Source organism: Uloborus diversus, chromosome 6, assembly GCF_026930045.1.
Source record: "Uloborus diversus isolate 005 chromosome 6, Udiv.v.3.1, whole genome shotgun sequence".
Lineage (NCBI taxonomy): Eukaryota > Metazoa > Arthropoda > Arachnida > Araneae > Uloboridae > Uloborus > Uloborus diversus.
The window spans coordinates 92560825-92579224 of record NC_072736.1 but is presented as its reverse complement, the minus strand read 5'-3'; the positions used below and the strand labels follow the sequence as shown (position 1 = coordinate 92579224).

General features: G+C 33.1%; 1 protein-coding gene across 2 annotated transcripts in view; it reads left to right on the top strand.

Moving 5' to 3' along the window:
- The window catches only part of LOC129225115 (band 4.1-like protein 5), a 146556-nt gene extending 135871 nt beyond the window's left edge, over positions 1-10685 (top strand). The window contains exons 14-16 of one of the 2 annotated variants that reach the window (XM_054859674.1): positions 426-489; positions 3218-3685; positions 6178-10685. In XM_054859674.1, the coding sequence (XP_054715649.1) occupies positions 426-489; positions 3218-3685; positions 6178-6381 (736 nt within the window). In that variant the 3' untranslated portion in view covers positions 6382-10685. The remainder of the gene's footprint in view (positions 1-425; positions 490-3217; positions 3686-6177) is intronic. The other variant, XM_054859675.1, reaches the window with a different exon arrangement.
- The last annotated feature ends 7715 nt before the right edge of the window (positions 10686-18400 follow it).

Genomic DNA, 18400 nt, shown 5'->3' with positions numbered 1-18400 from the left:
GGAAAAATTCATGCATGCATTTGCATAATTTTGTGACTAGTCATCAATTTTGTTCGTTTGAGGCAGTGTCAGCAAAGGGATGTAAGTGGATATTTTCAAGTTTCAAGTAAAATGTGTTTAAAGATAACGTCCTAGTAGGCTTTCATTGATTTTTTTTTCTAAATCATGCTGTACAGCAACAGCTACCAGGACTACTTGTACTATCTCTTGCCCCAAGACAGAGGAGTAGTTCCCCTACTATTTGTACTGGTTATCTCCAAATTTTTAATTTTGCCACTTACATCCCTTTGCTTCTTACTACTGCCTCATTTGATCTTTGGTAATCCCTAACTCTAATTGTAGAGGAATGACGTTCACACTTGTAATATCAGTATTATAAAAATATTTCCCACAATTATGTAATTTCTGTAATTTTACTTTCACAGGGATTTGACGAGGAAAGTATCATTCAGTGATGGTAGTGAAAATGAACCTTCTTCTCCAGTTGTTGTACGTACTTTTGTTTCTACTATTTTGCAATATTTCAAATTATCTTTGTACATTTTACTGGCTGATCCAAAATGGGCTTATAGTTTTCAAAATGAAGTTACAAGAGATTGATGACAAGGATTAAATTCATTCTTCTAGATTATGAATCTGCAAAGTCAGGGATTTCTTTCCATTTAATTTTATTTTTATGTGGGGAAAAACTTCCACTGCAACCACAGAAGCATAAAATTTGCTGGTGATATTATTCAAAGCCTTTATTAGAATAATTTTCACATTAATCACAGACTACTCTTTTGCACCAAAAAAATACACCATTTTAGGCTTTGTGACTGTTGAAATCACTGTACTCGTTTCCACTGACTAAAGCACTAATGAATTTTCCTGCCCATGCATCTTGCCCAATAATATTAAGCTGCAGTACCACCTATCACCAAAATTGAATCGTTTATTTAAGAAACCCGTCAACTGACATTTTTTTTCAAAAATGAAATTGCTGTAGATTATGAATGGCCAACTTCAGGCACACTGCCTGACACAGAAACATGTCGAATATCAAGCCTTTCAATGGGCTGTATTTTGTCTTGAAATCTCTGTTTATTGCAGAAACCGTCAAATAAAATCATGTGGCAGCTTTCTGCAGCAATTTCGGTGTTCGTCGAGTTTTGTTTTTCTAATGGTGTATCGTAACTACATGTGCTATTTTCAGAAAATTTGCAGTTCAGTCCACAACTCAAAAAAGTTCATAAAAACGTTCTTTATTTTACTTAAAACATTAAAAGCAACTAAAACTTTTGTAAATAATACTAATGAAACTAAAGTTAATTATATCAATTCAAGATTCCAAGAGTCAAGAGATAAAGTTCAAACAAGGCTAAATAAACTAAGCACAAGAACTCAGAAGAAACAAAATAACAAGCAAGATAAATTAAACAGACATGCAATATATATCGGTGTCCCAACTGCGCCACCTACAGTTAAACTTCAAGTTACAAAGCTTGAACAAACGGAGAGAGGAATTTGAAATGAAGATAGGAATCTCTTTAAAGTATTCACTTGCAAAGAGTTTTGTTACAACAACAGTGACCGCCGAAAAGTGGTTACTAAGTAGTTTATTGATGGTTTAGTTTCCTCAACATTCACACTCAAAAAGTATTCTGCAGTTCTGGAGCTCCACCCAGGGACCACATGTCCATCTGGAAAGATAAAGATCAACGCAAAAAAAATCAATGACCTGAAGAAGTTGGCAAAGTATACTACTGGCTATGATTATTTTTTAATGTAATCCTCCAGCGGCCTTCAATCCGAGCCGCCTGCAACATTAATGCAGTGTATGAAGATGAATGGAATAAAAACTCACATTAGATTTGGCCTATATGCATAGACGATATGTTTTATGTTGTCTTGTTTGTCTTTAATTATTTCTTTATTTTGGGTTCCTCATTAACTGATATTTCATTTTTTTCTTTGATGTTTAATAAATTTAAACATAAATAGGATATGCTTTTATGTTTACAACCTACAACAGCTTTTCCAAAGAAATACTATTGTCAAAAACTTTTTTTTCCAAGTAAAAAGTTTTATTTTGTAGCAGAGACCCGTCAAGTGCAAAATTTTTAACAAATTATTGCAAAAGAAATAAATTTTTTAGAATTAACGCCAGCCATTATTTGTTTTTGCAATACAATAACAACCACCAAAAATATTTTGCATGGCAAAACCTTTACTAATTTGTAAATTAGGATTTTTTTTTTTTTTTTTTTTTTTTAAGTTTTCCAAAAATTTTACAAAGTGCATTTGATGGATTTTTAAACGATTCAATTGTGTACTACCAACAAAAATGAATTGCAAAAAATTCCAAGCAGATTCGTATTCCTCAAGAGTGAATTTGATATTATTACTGATCTCTTGTAATTCCATTTTGAAAACTGTCAGTCTTTTTTGGAACACCCTGCACTATTGATTTATTAAAAGTAGCCTACTTCTTGTTAAAGTTGTATTGTTTCAAGTAATAATTGCAATTAAGATGTTTGAAAAACTGCTAAAAAGTACACAGCTGAACCAAATTGCTTTGATACAATACAGTACTCTCTCAGGAAGCTTTTTTTTTTCGTGCTACAATGATAACAAATTAAAAAGTTATTAAATGGGTTTGTTTAATTTATTTATTTTTATTCTTTTTATATTTATTTATTTATTTATATTTTAGCAGAGAAACACATAAGAAAAATTTATTGGAAGTGTTAATGATGTCAGTTTTGAAAGTTGTTTAATTTAAATAATGCACTTGGAAAAGAGTTGAAAAAATTTAATTTATTTTTTAAAAAATATTGAAATTAGCTTCTCTATTAATTATATAATTTGTCTGATGTTGGAAAATAGTTTTAAATTCTTTGGATTCAGTTAATGATCAGTATCCAAAAATTACTTGATCTGGTGATAAATAAAAATGAAAGTATAAATTTCCATGAAGTTAGAAAATATATTTTAATATATATTGTAGAATTTTAGATTAGCTGTGTAATTACTTTTTCAAAATGTTAGTTCATGTAGATTTATTTAAAAATCCTAGATTTTGAAAAACATTTGTTGTTAATTGCAATTTAAGTTAGTTCTTAGTAATTAAATTAGTTCTTAGCAGTTTAATATTTACTTGTTTCCTTGTAAATCTAGATGTAAAAAATGTAAAGATTCTTTAATTATTGTTTTTCCTCCCCTACCCTCTTCTTAGGTGTCCATTCCAAACAAATTACCAGCAAAACCAACACCACCTCCTAGAAGAGTTGCTTTGCCTTTAGAACCCTTAAAATCTGATTTCCAAATTGAAGATACAACTCCCTCTCTCTTACCTATCTCTACATCTACCTTTTCTCCTTCATCTATTTCTGCCGCCGCAGCTACTGAATCAACTCCACACTTAAATGGCACCACTCTCATTAACATGCCTAGTCCTCCTAAACTAACGCCTCACAAATCTGCTGAACTCACTAAACTTCTTGAGGATGCTGTTCAGCAAATGAAATTCATGCACCTCTCTACTATCCCTGATACTAACAATGGTATTAGCAATGGTGTAATTTCTACTGATAACTCTCCTACTCTAACTGTTCCACTAACTGGAACTCTTGCGTCATGCAAAGTTGCCATTGTAGAAGAGTCGGAGAAACAAGATGAAAAGGAGAAGCCACGTGTTGTGACCGTAAGGATGAAGATTATTATTTCTACTAACCATTTATGCTAACCCCATTGATAATCATGTGTATATGAATATGTGTGCGCACTATCGCAGCCAGAACTACCTTCTGAAGGGATTTTTTTCTTTGATCAAAACAGTTCTTATATGTGTATAAACTACTCTATTGAGATAGACAATGTACTAGAACCCTATTAATCTGATCTGATAAAGGATCCAGATAGTCTGAGTTAATGAAAGTATGCTTTAAACAATATAACCAGTAAATTGAGCCAAGCTGCATAAACAAAGTACAGTACACTTCTAAGACTGTATTTTGAATTCAAAAAATGAAATACAAAACTGCATGAGAGAAAATTAAGTACAGTAGACCCTTGTTTTACACGGGATTAGGTTCCACGAAAAGTCCGCTTAAACCAAAACCACATAAATAAACACTTAATAGTAATGTTAAAATGGGGTTTCGATTCCATAGACTAAAAAAATACTTTGTTCTAGTGATAGATTAATCTATGATAAGTTTAATGTGTAATTATTCCGATACATATGTACAATGTGTATAAAGAAAAAAATAACTTAGTGTTAAATAAAGAAGCTGGTTATGAGTCTTTTTGCAGTCTGACATAATTTTTCTCTTTAGTTCTTTGTTTTTAACTCATATTGCCAATTGTTAAGCAAGTGGATGTAAATGGCAAAATTAAAATTTAGAGATAACCAGTACAAATGGTAGAGGAATCTCACCTCTGTCTTGGGGCAAGACATAGTACTAATAACTCTAGTAGGTGCTGTTGTACAGCATGATTTACAAAAACTTTTTAATAAAAGCCTACCTAGGACTTAATCTTTTAATGTGTTTTTTTCAAAACTAGAAAATGTCCACTTACGTCCCTTTGCTTCTTACTGCCTCAATTCTAATATGTCAGTTTGTATGATAGCTAATGCTTATGACTAAGCACTCAACTCACAGAAGGTAAATTTAGGCTGCAGTTGGGCCTGGCACAATTGTGAACATCCTCTAAATCTTTTCTAAACTACGAAAGGTGCACACGTAAAAGTGTATTGAAGTTTGCAAAAAAGTTTTGAGATAGAATCAAACTAAAAAGGGAATTATGTTTAAATTTGAAGTAGTTTTTTCAAATGAGTTTTTTTTTTATTAGTGCAAGACTTTATAAATACCCTGTGTTATTAAAGTATGTATTTAAGAGTATAATTTTGTACATTCTTGATATTTGTATCTTACTTGCTGACTTTTGGCACTGGTCCTAAAATTTACTCATTTCCGTTTTGATCCATGCTCAAAACAAAAAAAAAAAAAGGAGTTACTCTTTCGAGAAGAAAATACAAAGTTTACGCAGTATTAACAGAACTAGATGCCATATTAGCAGATTAGTTTCTTAATTTTTGCAGAATAGTGCATCAAATCAACATCAACCCAGATGGAATATTTATTCTTTACATTAATTCAGTTGCATGTGACGTTGTATTTCTGCAGCTGATCTAGGTTAATGTCATTTATTTTTGTTTGTTACTTTGTTCACTTTTAGTTTTGAAAAATATTATACTGCCTATGTTGCACATTTTTTGTGAAAAAGGATTTTCTTATAGCAGAGTTTTACCAAAAATCACTTTTCAAGACACCTCTTATAGTTTCTGAATCAAAAAAAAAAAAAAAAAAAAAATACAATTGTTATTTCCATACAACTGTATAACTGATTTAGTGCTGCTTTGCAACTTAACTATAACAGTACTCAATATGAGTAACATCAGGGCCATACAAGGAAGAGGTATATGAGGTTCAAATCCCCTCCGAAATGTTTCAAAACTATTTTGAATTATTCTTTTTGTTCATAATGATTTCTCGGCAAATGTGTTTGGTAAAACCATCACCCAAACATAAATCTGGTTACGGCCCTAAGTAACATATAAGAAAATAATTTTAGAAATTATTCAGAAGCTTTTTATTCCACTTATACATTTGAAGAATTTTTTATAACAGCTTTGGACTTTTGAAATGGAAACTGTTTAATTTTATTATAATCAGTTAATATTTGAACTTTTTCTATGCTGTATAAAGTACTTTTCCAGATGGAAAAAAAAAATTATCAATTATCTTGTTTTAGGAATTAAATGTTTTTACTCTGATTAGCATTATTCACATGAATAAATGCATAGCTGTAAAAATAATTGTAAGTTGTAAAATTACATATTGCATTTAGTTACATTTATTGGAACAACGATAAGTTATGTATTCTCATCTAGTTCAGTGTTTATAAATTATATTTTGAGTTTTCTTCTAAGTCTAATTATTTTCATATTGCAATTCAAAAGTTACCATATAAAACACTCATATAATTTAGCATCAAGATTATCTCTACTTTGAAACAATGATGAGCTTGGCAGAAGTACTATTTTAGTTAATTGAAAGAGTTGACCTAATTGTCATTAGTAACAGCTGTCCAATTGTTCTCGGTTACATTTAATTGTTTCAATTCTTGCAGGAAACGTCGTTTGCTGGAGCACACCCGATAACACGATCTGTGTCTTCAGCCAGCAATCGTGATATTTCCGTCCAAGCAGTGATGAGAGTTCCTTCCAATGCGTCTGCACAGCTTTCGCCCTGGCACGTTGATACCCCTAACGGAATAACCACCCAAGAAAAACCTACTACGATACGTCGCACTGTGATGACCACGGAACTTTGATGACTTTTGACTTCTATATTTATGCAGATGAGAGTGATTGTTTTTGTGACCTTGACAGACTAAGAGTAATTCAATATTCTGACAATGTTTAGAGTTCAAAAAAAGAAGTCTAAGTGTATGTTACACAATATTGTGCAGCTGAAACTTCGAAGACGTTGTAAACATGCTTGCATATGTGATCTATTTGCTAGTTGTGCCTTAGTATGTATGTGTATGTGTACTACTTGTTTCTATAACTTCGTCTAACGTTTTAAAAAAATTAGTGAAAATTTGAAAGTTGCATTATAGTATTGAATCAGTTACTCTGAAGCGTTGAAAGAAAGTCTTATATTTTCAGTTTTGAACCCAGCAAGTTTTTGTTTCACTTAGAAATTCGTCATTAATCAAAAATATAGTGCATTGCTTGTTTCATATCTGCAGTTTTTTGGTGTTTATATCAAACTGAGATGATATTGTAATCAACAGAATATATGTAGTGATAAAATCATTTGATCAGAATTTAGTTGATTTCTTTGAATCATATTCAATTTTTTGTAATCAGAAAAGTATTTGAAAAACAAAAGTAGCACAGTAAATTCCCGATTATCTGCGAGTCGTTGGACAATCAGGAACATGTATTTTTGCATTAAAAAGTAAATACCAATGTCTGTTTTGTCTATAAATTTTAAATTTAAACTCAGTTGGGGTTTTCTTTGCTTTTTTTCATCGTTAATACACTTGTTACTTCCTTTTACAAAAAAAGAAGTATTGTATTCGCAAAAATATTTTCACTCAAAAATCGGCCTTAATTTCCATTTTGCCCACCCCCGAATGAATATTGATTTTTTTTCAACCTGACCACACCTGTTTACATGCCTAAGAACGTATAGACACCTGAAGAAACCATTTTGACGATCCCCGAGTAAATTACAACTAGTTTTCTCGTGACGTCCGTATGTACATATGTATGTGTGTATGTATCTCGCATAACTCAAAAATGCTATGTCCTAGAAAATTGAAATTTGGCACATAGATTCCAAGTGGGGTCTAGTTGTGCACTTTCTCTTTTGGTTGCATTCGGGTGTTCCAAAGGGGGTCTTTTACACCTTTTTGGGGTAAAATCATTGTTAATTTCAATGTAAACTCAAGCGGTGCTATAATTTGGCAAACTCTTGGCAGAATATCGCCAAGCTTTTGGTCGCCAAGTTTTGTCGAAAACGGTCGCCAAGTTTTGTCGAAAACTTGGCAACAACTTTGGCAGTTTTTTTTTTTTTTTTTTTTTTTTTTATTATTATTTTTTTTTTAATCTGGTTTTCATTTGGCCACATTTAGAGAGTTAACCATTGAATCACATTAAAACTGCCAATATTGGGAAAATTTATCTGTATAAAACGTTTTCTTTTCTTTGGTTCGCAACAGACTTGAAATGAAAGTATTTAAAGGGTTTCTTTGCTTACTCCGAGGCACTATTATCTCTAAATTGGAGTAAAAGGAAGTCATGTGATGCACACATCAGCTCGTTCTTTTTTCATAAGTTCTGTTGTGCAAAAATCCAAAACATCGTACTGTACTGTATATATTTCACTGTTTGAAGAAAGTAATATGCATCAATACAGCTACATTTTTGAGAAAGGACAATTTTTACCTGACTCGTTCCCTTACTCGTTCGTTTTAACCTTTTTGCTGCTTATCCGCGATTTTTATTATCCACAGCACTTGTGCCACCCAACTCCGCCGAAAATCGGGAGTTAATGTAATAAAATTCATTGTTCAAGCATTTAAATCAGGTTTGCTCTTTTTAACTGTCATTAAAAATCATTAATTTGACATAAAGAGAAGTGATGTAAATTTTATTGCAATTTTATGTAAACTATTGTAAATAAATGTTTTTGCTTGTTTTAAGATGTGATACTTAATGTTTTGAAAAAAAATAACTTCAAAAGATTTTGATTAGATTAAAACTTATCAAAACTCTTAAAACTATGACTTTGAAAAGATAGTTTGTTTAATAGATATCACACTTATCACTGTCAGTTTTTGGAAAATTGAAGTTATACTAAAGTAGGTAATTAACAATGGGTGAATGAAAGTTTTTTATTCATTTATTCTGTTGAGAATAAACGATATTTTACCTCTCCATATAAAATGTAGATTAACAGCTTGAATAATACTCCTAAAAAAATAGTATTCATCTTTTGAAGAAAAATATTTTTCTGAACTTTAAACAGTATGATACATGCAAGCCACTTTTAGAATGTTTTCTGCTATTTCACAAAATTATTGTATTTGATTATTAACAGTCAAATACGGATGTTGCTTGGACCAGATGTTGTTTTTAAAAAGAGCAATGGTGTCGAAACGTTTTTTAAATATATCTAATGTCAAAATGGTTAACATGATATTTCCAGCAATGTCAGTTCATTAACAGTTCAAATTTTGAAAACCTTTTACTATCATATTTTGCCCTACTGGGTTGACATTTCATTATTTTTAGGGAGTTGTCATTTATCGAAGTTGTTAACTGCCTTAATAAATTCAATGTAGAGCTTTGCAAAAGATTTACTTCAGGTATATGGTATTTTCATAAACCACTTATACATTTTTTCATTCCGTCCATTTTTTCTCCTGAGGTATCAAGGATTATTATAAAGTGCTTTTTGCAATTTAATCACTGAGGATTTATATGGTTTAATGTGTCAGATATTTCATGACTGCAGCTTTAAATTAAAAAGTTTTTCTCATTATTATCAAGTTTTTATATATGCTGTTGCCATCTTGGGCAACTTTTTTTAAGCTATGATATAAAGATATATTCAAAATAATTTTACTATTCAGTTTTTTCCTCGGTTCTACTTTTAAACCACTTTGTCTATTCTTTATATATATTTATATATATAACTGAAAAATATTTTTTCTCTTTTTTTTTACTTAAGTCGTTTCCAACTCTATTTGAAAATAGAGTATATTGGACAACGATCGGTCATTTAAAACTAGTAATGAATGCTTCTTCAAAGCATATTCTATTAATTTTAACATCTGGATGCTTTGAATGAAGTATTTTTCTATTTAACTTTCTTAATAAAAGATTATATTCTTAAAAACTGCTTAAGGCTTTCACAGCCGGCGTCAGTAAGCCCGGAAACGTTTTCTCTCCATATTATATTCTTATTTACTAAAATGAAGGATTTGAACACTGAACATTCTTTTCTTATGTAATTATTTTCCCCCTGTTCAAAAAAATGTATCTTTTTTTTTCTTTTTCACTGCAAAACAATGTTCCTTCTTTTGCTTTAAATTATGATACAACTAGTAATTTATTTTATTGCCACAAAACATATTTGATGGGTGCTTCTTTTTTTTCTTACAGCATTCAGTACCAATGAAATCCTTTTTCTTTTACTCTAGCAAAGAGGTTTTCCTGGAATCTCTTGATACTAAATGTTGTATCTTCTATTGACTTAAAAGAAACTTGCTTTATTTTAATGAAGGCAACTGTTTTTGTAGCTAATCCTTAAATTGTGTGGTTCTACTACTAAATTATTCAGATTTCATCTGAAACTAATGCGGGAGTTTGACTTAAAGGAAGGACATAACTTAAAATTGTGTTACATGTCAACATCTGCCATCCAGTTACTGTACTATGACCAATGTAACCTAAACATGACAGACATCTTTTTAAAAAAAAAATTTTTACAAGTGCAGATGTCATAAAATTTCAAATCATTTTAGTGTCAGTGCTCACAGTTATTAAAAGAAATATATTTGAATGTGACTTGCTTCTTTAGCAACTACAGAATTCCATAGGAGTTCAGGGGTATGTATCTGAAGTTTTGATTTGTTCTAATTTAAAATTTATGATCTAAACATTTTCACTTTTTTGAAGATATTTTATCCCCTTCAATCACAATCACAGAAATAACATTTCATTGCTACTCATTTCATTATTTTTTTAGCTCTAATGTTTTAATATAAAATTTTAATTTTTTATTTTTAATTCAGGATATTTCTCAAACATTGCATCTAAGATCAAGTGTAAAAAATTGTGGACAAAATGCTAGTTTCTTTGTAAAAGCTGTAAATTTGCTTCCTTTTGTGAAAATTGTAAATTTTTATACTTTACCCCCACTGTGCCAAGTTAATTTTCTTATTTGCCATATGTGATTCGATGTTTTTTGCGAAAGTTGTTCAGTTTTGTTGCTCTACTACTGTGTAGTGCCTCTCAATTGCTTGAGAAAGTTTTGTATATTGTATTTTGTAATTAGAGCTATTAGCAATGGTTTGTATAACATTCTAGAATTTTCTTAATTGAATAAAGTACAATAAAAATGAAATGTATTTCTTATTATTATTCAAATCACATACACTCAGGAACATTGAAAATAGCGCCCCAAGAAAGAAGAAAGGTACAATCACGAAACTTTGCATATAAGAAGAGTGACATCTGTTACGCAAATGATCCAAGTTTGGTGTCAATGCGCATGACAGTTTACCCACAGTATCGGTGCAATCGGGAAAAAGGTGCAATATAAACCAGTGCATTATTTACGATTTATAAATGTTAAGATTACGTCCCGATTGTTGGAGAACCTTAATGAGTGATGGATGTCGGGTAGGCCTGTTAGAAAACCTTTCTCACAGTTAAGCGAGTTTGAGAGAGGTTCGATGGTCATCGACATGAAAACTGTGGGCTGTTCCAGGAGCAGTGTTGCTCCCAGGTGGATCATTCATAGTGTTCCGCTAGAAACCGTTGGAGGCAGTGGACACGAAATGGTACTTACGTGCAAAAAACCTAATCTGCAGCGATCAGGAAGACAACAAGCAGAGAGGATCAAAGGATAGATGACAAGAGGCCACCTTACAAGCAGGCGTAGGGGAGTAGCGGTTATTCCCTCAACCATTTCTAGATGTCTAGCGGAAGTGACTATGCAGTCCACGCATCCTTTTTGTGTACTCCTTTTAACGCCAAAACATAGGCAACTCCGTCTACAATGATGCGAAGCCAGAGCAATGTGGGATGTCATTGACCGGCAAAAGGTGGTTCAGTGATGAATCCCGGTTTGTTTTAGGGTCAGATGATAACCTCGCACGGGTGTGGAGGAGCCCTGGAAAAAGGTACCATTCCACCCATTCAATTGCACGATGTACTGCCCGTACAAGGAATATAATATTCTAGGGGGCCATAGTCTATGAGAGCTGGTCCACTCTGGTAGTGGTACGTGGAACCTTACAAGGGTCAACGTTATGTTAATGAAATTCTGCAACCGCATGTAGGACCGTTCCTAAATGGTCTCCCAGAGACAATTTTTGAGCAAGATAATGCTCAGCCGCATACAGCTAGAGTTGCTCCAGACTTCTTAGGTCCTTTTGAGACTCTTCCATGGCCAGCCCGCTCGCCCAACTTGTCCCCTATAGAGCATGCATGGGATCAGCTGAAACGCAAGATTTGGAAATGGCTGATCAAAGTTTGTGGGTCCATCTACCTCAGGACAACGTCAGACGTTTAATTAGCTCAATGCCAGACCGTGTTGCGGCTTGTATTGTAGAAAAATGGGGTCCAAGGCGCTGCTGAAGTAGCACTGTATTTATCTCATTTCTTACCCTGTATTTGTTTAATTGTCTAGATTTTGGGATCAAGTGTATCTCTCGCCTATATAATTTTGTATATTAAATTTCACTTCAATCCAATGTTTCCTTGGGGCACTATTTTGAATGTTCTTGAGTGTATATAAAAATGGTTAGTTTCTTTATACATTGGTGACAATTTGAAAATATAAATATGGTTTTTTAATAGCATAGAAGGGAAATTTTTTTTGGTTTTTATTCTTAACAGGTCATTAGGTTTTCAATGCTTTTGACTTTTACCTTTAAGGGTAAATACATATTTTATTTAAACTCTCGTCAAATTTAAGTCACTCTTTAAGTATATTTAAAAATTTTCTTCTTTAATTTATTATTACCAGGCCTTGAAATTCATAATCTAAAAAAGAACCTTAAAAATACTCTTAAAATTTCAAAAAATGCACTAAAGGCATTGGCTTTCAATTTGTGGGGTGGTTCTTCATCAGGAGGCAATAGAGGCACAGAATTATTATAAGGGGGAAGCACACAAAATTTTTGAACAGAAAAAGTCAACCCCGTATCAGGAAAATAATCTACAATGCAGGGGTGCCAAGCTGTTGATACTTTGCTAATTTCTTAAAAGTATTTCAATATCTGTCGTCAAGGGCGCCCATATAGGGGCGCAAGAGGGGGTTCGAGCCCCCCCCCCCCCCCCCCCGTGAAATTAGAACTTCCTTGCATTTAGTGCTTTTTTTATTGAAAAAATGTATAAAAATTTCTTTACAACCCATTAATGAATAAGTTATTAAAAATATTCAAATTTTAATATCTCTAATCCGTACTGAAATCGGGGGGATAGAGAGGGGGACTGAATAGGGAAAATACTCTGCTAAAGCATGGGAAAATTTTTTGAGCCCCCCCCCCCCTTAAAATTTTGCATATGCCCCTTGCGCATTTTTGCATTGCGCCCTTGTCTGTCGTCATTATTTGGAAGGGTAATTTTGCATGGTTTTTTTTTCTTTTATTTAAGTCTAATTGTTGAATATATGTCACTTGACACAATTTTTATGCTCAAGGTAGACCGGGCAACACAGCTCTTCAGGGGCGAACTGGCCAGGTCGGCTAGTCGGGGATCCCCGACTGGACCAACTGCCGAGTGGGCCACTTCAAACAATTTTTTTTATTGAACTTAATACATTTAAATTCAAGTCTAACATTTTTCAAAGTGTTAAATTGATTTAAAGAAAGCATGCAATTTGCTTACTCGATGTAAAAAAGCGTTTGGAAACAGGTTTACTTTTTTTCCATCCTGAGCAGGGAAAAAGTAAAGAACCGAAGTCCACACGTGCGAATGTTTTCCTCTCTTATCAACTTTCTACCTAGTTTTTAGAGCCCTGGGGGCCATGGCTCCCACATTGAGGAAACGGGAAGGGGCCAGAGAAATTGGGGTCGGACGCGGCCTGAAAAAGGGTACGGGAAAAAAGAGCGTTAAAAAATTATATTTGTACGCATATTAGCAAAAATTTAATGGGCCTGCACTATCAGACAAAGCGGCTCCGGCCCTGCTATAAATTCACGAACCATGCTTTGGGGTGTTTATACATGAGCAAGGACATGCACAAGGGGGGAGGGGGAGGGACACTTGTTGGCCCGGTTTCGAGCCTGAAGGGGGCCCAAGATTTTTAAATGAGGGGTGAAATATATGTAGGGACGTAGGGGTTAACAATATGGAGGGGGGGCCGTAAAAGTAATTTGTGACGGGCCCCAAAATTTCTATGCACGCCCATGTACATGAGACTCCTTTGAATATCAAAAAACTCCCTGAAATGAGCAAAGCTTCTCTCCCTGCTCTCTATGAACTTTCGTCAAACAGCCAAATTCATATAAACAAAAGGGGGAAATGAACTGAAATCTACAATTAGAGACCCCAGCTGAAGAAGTGTTGAAATGCTACATGAACTGGGCTTTGTCCCTCCACTTTTTTAAGTTCAAAATTAACGATAGATCAAAAAATCATAAAATTGATTGATTCACATGTTTATTGAACAAAAAATTGATTTAATAAGAGTGAATTTTATATTTTTCTCAAGTTATCTATACTACTGTTATAAAGATGAAAGATTTTTTTTTTTTTTTTTTGTATAAAATAGGCTCTAAAACTACTGGACCTCCATTTTTTCACTATAGAAAGCTACATTATCAGGAAATAATATAGGCTATAATTTATTTCTAAAAAACTTAGCCCAAAAAAGTTATTTAGTGTTTTACCCCACTGTTAAAGCGAGAACTGAAAAAAATATTTAACCCAATGTCCAAGGGCAATATGAAATTCAACTCTGCTTTCTGTGATGAAAATTTCCTGCTTTGATGTATTAATTGCGAAGGGATAAAAGGCAAGAGAGTAAAGCTTTCATTTCTTGCAGCCAAGATCTCAATTCGCTTGAAATATTTGAAAGTGAAGTGTTGAAAAAAATCTGGTTTCTTGCTAAATTCACGTAAAACGTGTCTTTCTTTCGTCGAAGTTGAATCTGAAAGTACCGTACATAACAACATTTGATCCCGGCTCAAATCATCTGAGTCTTTACGCCACTGGCAAGAATACGTTGAGGATTATCAAACTAATCAGTAAACTATTAAAGGAAAAGATGGTCGAATTTGTAAAAGACATATCTTATCTCCGTCTAGATAAATCACAACAGGATGTACACCAAAGATCAGTGGATGATTGTTATCCTTGGCTGAAAGAACAAATCATGCAGTATATAAAGGTCATTAAAGGGTACGCGTGGAAAAATAGTCAATGAAACCAATGCTTAACTAGAGAACGAAATTATCGTTTAAACGTTTTCGTTCAAAAGATCGAATCGCTAATCGATCGGAGTTCGTTTCGCTCGCTATTCAACTGCGTTACGGTTACATAGTCGTTTGGCGATAAACAATAGAGTTGCGGGATTATTATATTCAAAGCTACTGTTAACATACTTCAATGTATTTTTTGTTTATTTGGCGAAAAATTCTAAATTGCAAAGAATTGTTTACAGGTTTTTTTTTTTAATGGTATTTAAGCATTTCAGTCAAAGAAAATGATTATTTTACACCAAGGGTTGAGTTATCGTTTATTCAAGGGATATTTTTTTCCTTTCCATTTTTTTAAACAATAGATTTTTGAAAGTTACCTAAATTTGCGTTTTCAAAACTGCAATATTAAAAAATTTCTAGGCACAGCCTCCGAATCCGGACCTTTCTCCTAACGTCCTTCAGGATAGTCTGAGATGCGTTTTTTGCCTTTCAGTTACGATTATTTTAAGGAACGTGTCCGTGTCCCCGAACCCTCTGCCCATCAATGTTACTACTCAAGATGACCTGAAATTGCATCTTTAAGATTCTGGTTTCAAAAAACTTCGAGGGATATCCTCAAATCCTTCCCTTTCCCTCTCAGTTAGCGTCTCAAAGCTAGCCCAAAAGTTACATTTCCAATTTTAAAAAGTTCATTGGAGAGAGCCCGAAAGCCCCATTTTTGATCATTTTTGAAAGCCTCACCTCAAATTTGAAACATTTTCTAAAGAGAGAATCCTGAGCCTTGTGTTTACTTTTGGGGCAGCGTTACTTCCCCCAAGTCTGCAGTTCTGTTTTTCAAGCTTTAATGTCGAAAAATTTAAAGAAAGAGCCCAAGAATTCTTCGTAATTCATTAATGTTACTAAAGGTTGACTGAAATTGCATTTTTTAAGAACTAAACTATGAAAATTTTGCAGAGAGAGTCCTCGTGACATCACCATTTCCTGAAATTCATTCCCCACAGATAGCTTACAATTTCGTCCTCCTCCCCTCTTTCCTTTGTTGTAACTATAGAAGTCCATCTTTCCTTCAAAGTTATAAATAGCATTTAAAAATTCTCAGTATTTTTCTTATCTTACACTTTATTAATTCAATTTTTTTTTTGAAATTAAAACTTGGTATAGAAACTTGAAAAAATAGACAATAGTGGCAGCTCCATGTCTTTTCTCTGTGTAGGAAAAATCGAGGATCCTACAAAATTTAAATTTCTTATTTTGCAATGGTGGGTCAGAATATGTTTTTGCCGACTGGACCAAAGATAGCCATTCCGTCCCTGCAGCTCTTAATATGTAAAGATTTGAAAGCTACTGTTAATGTAATTTTATACTTTTTTGTTTGTTTGGAGAAACATTTATTATTGCCAAAGAAAAAACATCCGCTTCACTCGCAAAAGGACTGGGTTTCGGTAGCGTGGTCTCTTGACTCGTTAGGCGCTGAGCAGTTCAGTCTAGGATTATTGTTTTAAAGCAACCGTAAATGTAATTCATTGTTTTGGCGATTTGTTTTGAAAGAAAAGAAACTTTTGATTTGCTTCAATCCGAGTGAAATGTACGATATTTTCTTCTTTTTTTCTGATGATGATTTTCGAATGTTCCACTGAATGTTTTGTTTTTTTTTTTGTTAGACGGATGGATTATGATAGCGTGGTTGCTGGACGAGTTTGGCGATAAACAATAGAGTTGCGGAACTATTTTTACATTTGAAAGATATTATTTGATGTCTTTTTTGTTTATTTGGCAAAATCTTTTAAATTGTAGTAAAAACCGCTTCACTCGCTAAATAGAGTTTTAAAGCAACTGTAAATCTAATTTAATGATTTGACGAAAAGTTTTAAATTCCAAAGAAACTTTTAATAGTTTTTTTTTTTTTTTTTTTTTTTTCTGAAAAGGTGTGTACGCATTTTATACAAAGAAAAATGATCATTTCACATCAGAGGGGGAGGGAGCGTCATTTTTCTTTATTCAACGGACTTCCATTAAATTTTTAGCACGGGCATCGCTGTGCGGGTACTACTAGTCTAATATATAGAAAAAAGTATTGGATTCGTGAAAATTTTCGAATTTTGATGGATTCGAACGTTTTGAGGTGTGCTGAGTCCATTTCGACCATTTTTGGAAAATGTGTGTGTGTTACGTATGTGTGTGACCAGTTTTTTTTTTTTTTTTTTTTTGGCCGCTCTACGGCAAAAGTTACTGCATGAAATATTCATGATAACCTTTATTTTAATCTTATATTAATTTTTCGTGAGATAATTTAATACATCCTCTTCACATACATGAATGTCTTTAAGAATGTCAAATGCTAGCTAGTGACTGTTTCGATCTTTCTATGAGAATTCGTAGGGAGCCAAGGCAGAATTTTTCTTTCTAGGTTTCTCTCTAAGATTTGTGCAGCGTTGGAAGTGCTGACTAAACCGTGATCCCCTTTTCACTAAAAAAAAAGTCCATTCTAGCCCTCTTAGGGCTAAAAGTAAGGGTCCGATCACGAAATATTACTTAAATGTTTCAGAATTTGAATGTATTTTGTAAATGCTTCCTAAACTATAAGCAGTAAGGTGTTTTGTTGAAACCTAATCAGCTTGGAAAAGTTTAAATACTGTTTTTCCTTCTTTGATCTGTAGGGGAACTAATGCACTGGGGTTCTGGGAGGGGATTTAAACCCAAACCTCTCCCGTGGCTGCTCCAATGCCTGCCGCTTTCACTTAGCCTTTTTTCAAGTTTTATAATAAGCTTCAGCGATAAAAACCCAGAATTAGGGTGGTTTTCCCTTTCCTCAGAAATTTCCGCTCTGGCCAAGGCAATGCTTGCACCCCCCTTAGATCCGGCACTGGGTTTTGGCCAACTTTCCCCTATAATTTAATTTAGCTGAAACTAAGAGAAAAGTAATATTAAAATAAAACTGACAGATTTGTGAACAAGCGTGATTAAAATTACGGGGAAACAAGACATTTGTACTAAGTGACTGTAATACGTAATTTAGGGGCTCCTTTCTAGTTGGAGGGCCCTGGGAAAGTGATTCGAATACCCTCCCGCCTATCAGTTCATGTATGCATCTTTCATTTTAAAAATTAGCCAGAAAATCACAAAAAGATATCAACAATCGTCGTTATACATGAAACTAGACCAACAATGCACGATTGTTGACACTTACCACAACAATTCAACAAGAAGTTCTGTCTAGAACTAGACGAGCCTACTTTCCCGTATACCCATACTACTTTCTAGTACCTGATCAATATTCTCAAAAATAGCTAAAATCGCAATTTTTTTCAAACATATTTTAAAAATACTTTAAGCTGATTTCTAGGAATAAAATATTCCTCACTCATTTAAAAAAAAATAAATGCGTAGAAAAAAAAAAAGAAAAATAGCAGCAACTTTTAAACAAAGCAGCTAATACACTTTTTCCATTAAAACAATCTTCAACAGCTTTCAAAACGAAAAAAATAATAATTAAAATTAATAAGCTCATTAAAATAAATACATCATATCAAAAAAAAATCGTTTCTTTTTCCCCTGTGGCCAAAAACAACTTTTTAAATGAATTAATGCGCTTACCAAAATAAATAAAAACAATAAAATGTCAACTTAAAGAAATAATTTTCATTGTCAAAAAAAAAAAAAAATCGTCTGCGCATATCTTTAT